The sequence below is a fragment of the Panthera onca genome, chromosome E2 (assembly GCF_046562875.1).
Source record: "Panthera onca isolate mPanOnc1 chromosome E2, mPanOnc1 haplotype 2, whole genome shotgun sequence".
Taxonomy (NCBI): Eukaryota; Metazoa; Chordata; class Mammalia; order Carnivora; family Felidae; genus Panthera; species Panthera onca.
Genome location: NC_138353.1, coordinates 24,548,321 through 24,556,433, shown reverse-complemented (window position 1 = coordinate 24,556,433; position 8,113 = coordinate 24,548,321). Strand labels below are relative to the sequence as shown.

Sequence of the window (8,113 nt, the reverse complement as noted above, 5' to 3'; positions counted from 1 at the left end):
TCAGATTGACAGAGGTTAAAAACAACATTGAGATATTTTAAATGCCTTTGTTATAAGTGGCCAGTAAATATGTTTAAGAATATTCAGATTCCTTGGTGTGGACAATGGCAGCTATTTTGATGTTTGTCATCAATAAGTGAATGTGAAAATATGTGCTGAGATTTTATTTATTTATTTATTTTTGGTCTGGTCCTGTGTTAAGTGTTGGGAATGGTGGGATTTTCAAAAGAAGCATAGAGTTGTTTATTACTTTACTCACCCACTGCCCTTACCCTCAAGGAGTTTATTCTCTGGAGTTGCATGGGGGACAAGAATTCTGAGTTTGATTTGTTATTAGGCTATTGCTTTTGTACCTCTTGGCCTTAAACATCTGTCATGAGGTAAATGATCCTCCCATGAATTAGCCCAATGACTGAAGTTTCACAAAATTCATTTCCTCAAAGGCGCCAGGCAGAATAGCCTGCGGACATCATGTTTGTAGAATTCTGGGCAGTAATCTTCCAATGTTTACCTTCTGTGCATCACTGGAATTTGCAAGCTGCTTTAAAAAAATATTCCATTGCTTTAGAAAGAATTTCAGTTTTACCTCTGTGGAGAAAAAAGCCTCCGTAGAGTTCAATGTTACATTAAGGATTTAGGGAAATAGGATTAAAAACCCTGGTAGTGGTTGGTTCACTCTTTGCTAGTACACTATTATATGCTTCAGCATATGATAATTATAATTTAAAGGGAGTCAGATACTGAATTTAATACATTAATACTTCCTATATTTGCTAACTATGGCTGCCGTAAAGTACCACAGAATGGGTGGCTTAAACAGCAGATATTTATTTTTTCACATTTCTGGAGGCTGGAAGTCCAAGATCAAAATGTTGACAAGGTTGATTTCTTCTGAGGCCTCTCTCTCTTTGACTTACAGATGATTTTCTTCTCTGTGTATCTTCATATGGTCTTCTCTGCTTGTCTGTTCCCTAGTCTCTTCTTGTAAGGACATTGGTCATATTGGATTAGGGCCCTCTCATATGACATCATTTTACCTTCATTATCTCTTCATTAAAGACCCTATCTTCAAATGCAGTCACATTCTCAGGTACAGGGATTAGGACTCCAACAGAAGAATTTGGGGGAGATACAGTTCAGCCCATACTCTTCCTAATGTGGACAGTGATTAGAAGCCATATAGAATGTAAAAAAAGGTTGGTACTTGAAAATCTTCAAAAGCAATTCACCTTTATCACTTTCAAGTCCATTTAGTTAACTTTAAACTATCCACCTCAAGGTGTTGCTAAATTGGGCTAAATTGGACTTGCTTTATTAAATAGATCTCTTATTTGTATTTGCTGCATTATTTATATTTAAGATGATGAGAAAATACATCTACCAAATAGGGTAACCGCTCCTATCACAGATATTCTTTCTTTTTATTGAGATACAATTCACATATAATAAAATTCACTCTTTCAAAGTGTACAACTCAGTGGTTTTCGTATATTCTTAAAGTTGTACATTCTTAAAGTTGTACCATGGCTTTAATCCCAAGATGTTCATTACCTCCAAAAGAAAACTGTACTCCTTAGTAGTCACCCTTGGTCCCTCTCCACCCAAAGGTAGTCACTCTCCACCCTTCCTTCCCCAGCCCTGCTAATGACTAATCTACTTTCTACATTCTGGATTTGCCTGTGTTGGACTTTTCCTATAAATGGAACCATACAATATGTGGTCTTTTGCATCTGCTTTCTTCCGCTGAGGATAATGTTTTCAAGGGTCACCACAGTGACAAGGGTCAGTACTTCGGTGGGTTTTTTTTTTTTAATGCTGAATAAAATTCCATTGCATGGAAGTGCCACATTTAATTTGTTTATTTATCAGTTGATGGATACTTGTTTCCACTTTTTGACTGTTATGAATAATGCTACTATGAACGTTCATGTGTAAGTTTTTATATAAACATTTATATAAACAATTATTTTCAACTCTCTTGGATATATACCATATACTGGGTCATATGGTATCTCTGTTCAGAGCTAAGGAGCTGCCAAATGGTTTTCCAAAGCAGTTCCACCATTTTACGTTCCCAGCAGCAATGTATGAAGGTTCCAATTTCTCCACATCCTTACCAACTTCTGTTACTGTCTTTTTTATTATTATAGAAAGACTAGGGAGCCCATATTTACTTTAAATTTGCTTAGCAAAGCTTTATTCATGGTACTGTGGAGGCAAGCACCTGACTCCTGACTTGGAAGGTTCAAGCTGCTCTGTTTTGTTCCTCGGGGGACCTAACTTGCTATCGTCCCTTTCCCACTTCCCCTCGGTGAGTTTTGGTTCTGCAGCAAACAATGCAGCTCCAGCCCGTCCTTTGCGCTTGGTGAGAGTCAGGTGCAGACAGGCTCCTTCCACACCCCTTGGGTGTGAGGAGGGAGTGGGGCGGGGTGTGTGGCTGATGAATTCACACTTCTGGCATGCAGACTTGCATTCCTCTCCTGTGTTGTCACCTTGCCTTGTGCAGCACGGAGGGATTAAATGAGTGTTCAACTCTTTTTTTTTTTATTTTTGTTGTTGTTTTTCCTGAATCAATAAGGAATTTACCCCCTTCTACTGTCTCACCCTTCTCCCAGTTATGCAGTTTAACATTGATTTTTTTCCCCTCCTTCTAGGCATATAAAGTACTTGTAGCTTTCTCTTTAATGACAAATCAATTCCAACACCTTAATACTACAGAGTTGGGAGAGCTGTTGAGTTTAAAGCTTTCGTTCTGTCTTTCTGTTTAAAAAGCCTGAGTCATCTGTGATTGATGGAGGACATTACTGAGAGAAGTTAGCACCATTTTGATTTATTTTGTTTACTTTGAAAATAGTTTTCTCACTTGTCAAATTAATTATGAGAAATGAATTGTGGAATGGTTGGGGAGGAAGGACAGAGAAAGCCAAGGTTTAGACTCCCCTCCTTAGCTGAGGATGGCCTCTGCAGGGGCCCCCTTGCCTCCTCCCTTGCACCCTGGTGTGAGCTGCAGGTTCCAGGGCACTGACTCCTTGGCTGTGTACTGTCAGGAGGGGTTGGAGCTGGGGAGAAAAAGCATTTGTGTAATTGTTTGTAGTGCTTTAACTCCAATTGCCTCACCTCAGGTTCTTTGCATACCATTTCCTCATAGCTCAAGGTACTTTTCTTTCCTAGCATGTAAATATCGAATATTGTAATAAAATATCTGTTATGCAATGTCAATGATACCCTCTACCAATAGCATGGACTATTTTTTTCTTGATTGTGGCTGAATCCCCAGTGCCTACCTCTGTACCTGTTACTAGTTGATGCTCAATATTTATTGAAGAATAGAAGGAATAAATGTCATGAAGATGAAACAGAGTGCACAGTATGGCATCTAATCATGATGGGGGAGGAGGGATGGTGTGCAGGGTGGTCTCTGAAGAAATGAAAGATGAGCAGGAGTTGGTGATCTGGGTAAAGAGTTTCAGGGAGGGGAATTTTAGGAACAATGGAAATGAATGAAGTCACAAAAGCAAACATGAAACATTCAGTGCCTAAGAAGCTGGAGCCCCAGGGAGTTCCAGCATTTGGTGGACTTGTCTTTTTCTGGCATCATTTTCTGCAGGATAACCTATGAGCTGATGAGACAAAGAGGATTCTGGAATTTGGGTGCTAGAAAGAATCTACAACCCCAAAGTCAGGGGACTGGTGGATGGCTTCAGAGGGCTGAGGCCTGAATACTTAGTCCAGTGGTGGTATCTAAAAGTGATCCTGGTGAGCCAGACTGCAGAGGGCAGTTTCCCTTAATTGTCCCAGTGAAGCCCAAGGTGGGAGGCCTCTGCTGCTATCTTAAAACTCCTTCCCTGTAATTGCAGGGCTTTGCCTTTGTCCTTTCTCAACCAGAAACAAGGCAAGGCTGATCCTTTATGGCTGATTCAGCTTGGGGTTGGATTCTTTTGGCACCATCCTGCAGCCTCCTTGGTTCATCCCCACTTCCTGGTAGGCTACAAATGCAGGTAGCTGATTTTGCTTCCCTGGGGAGGAGGCCCTCAGTGCCATCCTGGCTCCTCCTGGTGCCTGAGGGCTGCTGGCTGTCACCTCCTGTTGCTATCTGTAACACTTGGCTTCACATTTGCCTGTCTTCTGTGCCTTTCCCAATTTGTCATTATTATTTTAGTGATAATAGAGAGACCACTGGGAGAAGAGGCAGCAGGCAGCAGCTTTTACAGTTGATTAAATGCCTAAAGAACTAAAAGAGATGTGGGCTGGCTTGCCCTTTGCTCACCTGGAGCCTGTCACATGTCATCTTGCCTTTGGTTTCCTCTCTGCTTGGTGGTCACAACCCATCTTACTCGCAATGCAGATACTTGTTCTAATTAGGGAACCTGGCTTAACATTTCCCTTGGTGTAAACATTTTGAAAATAGATATTTGCAAGTGTGTAGTTTCTTGGGTTCATTTTGGCTTGCAGAGCATGTTAATACTTCTGATCTCTAAGTGGAGAAGCTTTTAAAAGCACCCTTGCCTAGAGTGAAGGCGAGTTGCAGGCAGAGACAGGGTGACACTCTGGCTGAGATGTGGCAAGGTTTTGGTAAGTGAAAGTTAACCTTTAGTTTGGTTATCTCGTAAGAAAGAAGATAGCATGCATTTAAATTTGCCTCCCAGAAAATTACTGCTCTGACTGATGGGATTTCTGTTCAGTGGCTCACATGGGCATAACTATGGGGTTTGCTCACAGTAGAAACAGGGGCCACCCCCTGCAGAATGTTTTCATCTTGCTCTATGAAGAAGCTGATATGCTGGGTGTTTCTTGATTTCCTACAAGGTGGGCTACTTGTATTCTCTACTGCAGTGTGAGGCTGAGTGTCCTGTGACAGAAATGGGGTACTCTGAAATCTAACCACTCTCCTTATGCATTACTTACTTTTTTGTAAAGTCTCTTCATTCATTCAAAATTGTCCTGTTCCCCTAGCACATCTGAATAATTGAAGTTTGACTGTAATCGCCATAATTCACAATTTTACAGCAATTTTGAAGACAATTCAGAATTGTGTGCTTCTTATCACATGGAAAGGTCCAGATGACAAAGCCAAGAATGCAGTAAATTTTAATTATGGTATAGGACAGGCCTTGTCTGGGGAGGTTGAGGCATGGCCAGGCAGATTGCAATAGTTAATTTGGGCAAGGGGGACACCCGGGCATTTGTTTCACAACAAGAGGAATCAGAATGAGACCATTTAGAAGCATTAACATGCAGGCAGCACTGAGTAGAACTTTCTAACCAGCTTTTAATGTCCACAGATGAGAGGAAAGTCCTCATGGGCAAGAATGAAACTTCTGAAAGAATGGGAGATGAAAGAGAATTACAGAGAGGGCCCCCACATCCTGTGGGCAGGGAACTCTTGTTTTACACAGATACAGCTGTGCACAATGGCTCCATTTGTGGATGTAATGCCCAAAGCCATGTAACACTGCAGTTCTGTTGCCCACACTGGCAGAGTGAGAGGAGCAGTCCTCCCAGGACTGGCCTGGGAGGTGTAGAAGCATCCAGAAAAATGAGCAAACAGCTGCAAAGAAGGATGGAAGGCACCTGGGTATCAGGAAAGATACGCAACCCAGCTCCCCCAGGTCTGTGCTGGGAAGAAGGGCTGGGGTGGTTTTAGAGCCATGTGCAAGGAAGGAGTCAGACACAGATGGAGCCACATAAACTGGCCTGCTGAGTGCAGGGCCCAGGGCTGCAAGATGCCATGGCAGATGCAAAGATGCAAGCCTTGTGGGGGATCTGGGATGTTGATGCAGGTGCAGGGCAGTGTGTCAGGGATGCTGAGGGCCGAGGTGCACAAATAAATGGTGGAATGCCCATCTTTTAAAAGAAGGCTCTGGAGATAGAGATGAAAAAACCATAGGCCTTGCTCTCAAGGAGCTCAGAGCCAGGGAAAGGGACACATGCAATATAAGATTGGAGCTTAAATAAAAATACATTTGCTGATAGTGATAGGCTTCATGGAAATATAAGATTTAACCCCCTGGGACAGAGCCTAGACCCCATCTATGTGTTCAGGGAAAGTGTGGGTGTCTGTCCTTCCTGGACTCCACAACACACCCATTTGGGTGACCTTATCATTCAGAGCTGAATCATAGTTACACTTGATTCCAGAGATGGAAGTTTAACTTATTGAAAATTTCCTTACTTTCAGGTTTTTCTTTTTTAAGGCTGAAGATTTCAAATCCTTTAGTTCATCTTCATAGGCATGGTCTAAGCTAATGATTCTAAACCTTTATATGTTAATGGGCCCTTTGAAGATATTACCTAATTCATGCAATTGTGTGTTTCTGTGACTGTTTGCAGGCAAAGCTGAGACTCTGATGAAGCTGTGGCGTGAATGTGAATTGGGAGCAGACTCTCCATGGACCAGTGAGATGAGGCAGGGGGAGAGAGAAGTACATGGGAAATATGCAGGTAAATACTGAATTTTGTAAAGCTTATTTTTCTGTTTGGGAGTATAGCAGTGGTAGAAGAGGGAAAGCCTAATCTTGAAAAAAAACAATTTGTTTCTCCTTCCCCAGGCCAGGTCTCTGGGAGTGGTGGAAAGGAGAGTCACAGAGGAATGGTGGAGGGACCAGGATATCCTTCCTATGGGGGGAAGGAGAGGGCTGGAGGAGGAAACAGCCCCCACACCAAGGACAGGGGTGTGGAAGGGAGCAGGCCCAGAGGACCCCAAGGGCGCTCCTCCCCAACTCATAGCTCGAGGACAGTCCACTGTCTGATGGGTCAGGGGGCTCTGGATAAATGGACCGAGGGTGGGGCCTTGGACACCTTGGGTGGTGGGGTGGGGCCTTGACTAAGGGGAGCAGAACAGAACGCTGCTTCTCCCAGGAGTCTTGCAGTGTGGGGAGTTCACAGTCACATTTGCCTGTACTCTGAGAGACTCCCTCTCCTTCCCAAGGAATTCACTGTGGTCCATGGACTCAAGTTAACCCCCAGGTAACCTCTGACCCTTGAATAAAGGGTGGGCCACCTGCTGGGTGCCCGGCAATGCAATTACCACCCACTTTGGAGTGGGGACTGCACTTAGGAGAGAGGGTTTCTCTGGGCAACTATTTTGTTGTCTTTTAAAAATTAACCTGAAAAAAAGTCATTCAAATATCATGTGATGTTTAAAAATTAAGAGAATACTGAAGGGAAAATGAAAATCTCTTGTATTCTCACTCCTCCAGGGATAATCATTCTGAACATTTTGATGTTTAACTGACTGGACTCATTTGTGTTTATATGAACAGTTAAAAATCAATCACAGTGGGGCAGACTGGTTCCTGCTGTACCCCCACTTTAGGTTTCTCATCAGTCATGCCACCTCCTTGTGGGATGGTGTGCAGGGCCCCAGCAGACATAATTAATTCCCTGTGATGGGCAGTTAGCACGTGGTTAGCCTTTCACTTTTACAAACAGTGCTACAGTGAACCTCACTGCAAGCTGAATTCCATTTCTAGGAATATATTTAAAGGAAATAATTAAGGAAAGATGCAAAGAAAAGGTATTTTTTTAAGGCTTTGGATACATATCACTAAATTACCTGACAACTTTTTAGCAAACTCCCACCCCCAGCAGATGTACATGAGTCAGAATATGACTGACGGTTTCAGAGACGTCTTTGGGGATTTTGTCTTCCAGGAAACTATTGCTCATATGGTTTTCAAGAGACTGCAGCTTTCCTCTCCTTTATCAGGCACAACAGAAAAAAAATGCAGCAATAGCAATAACAACAACTTGAAATCAGGTATTTAACCTAAATAGCTTCCCCTGTTGCCTACTGGGGATGAAGATCTGCTTTATCGGGTATTAAAATCTTTACTAGAGGTTTTACTTAGATTTTGGCAATGGTCTCAAGGGCTACATCTAGCTTTCCTGAGCTTGAAATTGTTATTTCCAGAGGGGGATGGGGTAGAGACTTTTGGACCAGGCAGGTGGGAGGAGCCTCTTCAGAGAGCTTTCTTTACCTGTACCCAAACTACATGAGTCACCTGCCCTTCCGCTCCAGTCACCCAGGTCACACTCTGTCTTCTTAGTGTGTCCCAGTCAGCAGAACTTCTGCTCTCATCCATTGAAAACATAAACTCAGATGAGACAGAAG

General features: G+C 42.8%; 1 protein-coding gene across 1 annotated transcript; it reads left to right on the top strand.

Annotated features, from left to right (window-relative positions):
- Window positions 1–5,289: 5,289 nt before the first annotated feature.
- On the top strand, window positions 5,290–7,759 carry LOC144614696 (uncharacterized). The gene is made up of 3 exons (XM_081791419.1): window positions 5,290–5,609; window positions 6,331–6,441; window positions 7,654–7,759. The coding sequence occupies exons 1-3, from the start codon at window positions 5,300–5,302 to the stop codon at window positions 7,734–7,736; spliced, it is 504 nt and encodes a 167-aa protein (XP_081647545.1). The 5' UTR covers window positions 5,290–5,299; the 3' UTR covers window positions 7,737–7,759.
- The last annotated feature ends 354 nt before the right edge of the window (window positions 7,760–8,113 follow it).

What these genes read in the sequence shown, in the direction of transcription:
- LOC144614696 (XM_081791419.1), top strand. Translation starts at nt 5,300, where the DNA reads ATGGGCAAGAATGAAACTTCTGAAAGAATGGGAGATGAAAGAGAATTA. An exon ending in ACGCAACCCAGCTCCCCCAG is followed by an intron (nt 5,610 to 6,330) that starts GTCTGTGCTGGG and finishes GACTGTTTGCAG; the next exon opens with GCAAAGCTGAGACTCTGATG. An exon ending in AGTACATGGGAAATATGCAG is followed by an intron (nt 6,442 to 7,653) that starts GTAAATACTGAA and finishes TTTGTCTTCCAG; the next exon opens with GAAACTATTGCTCATATGGT.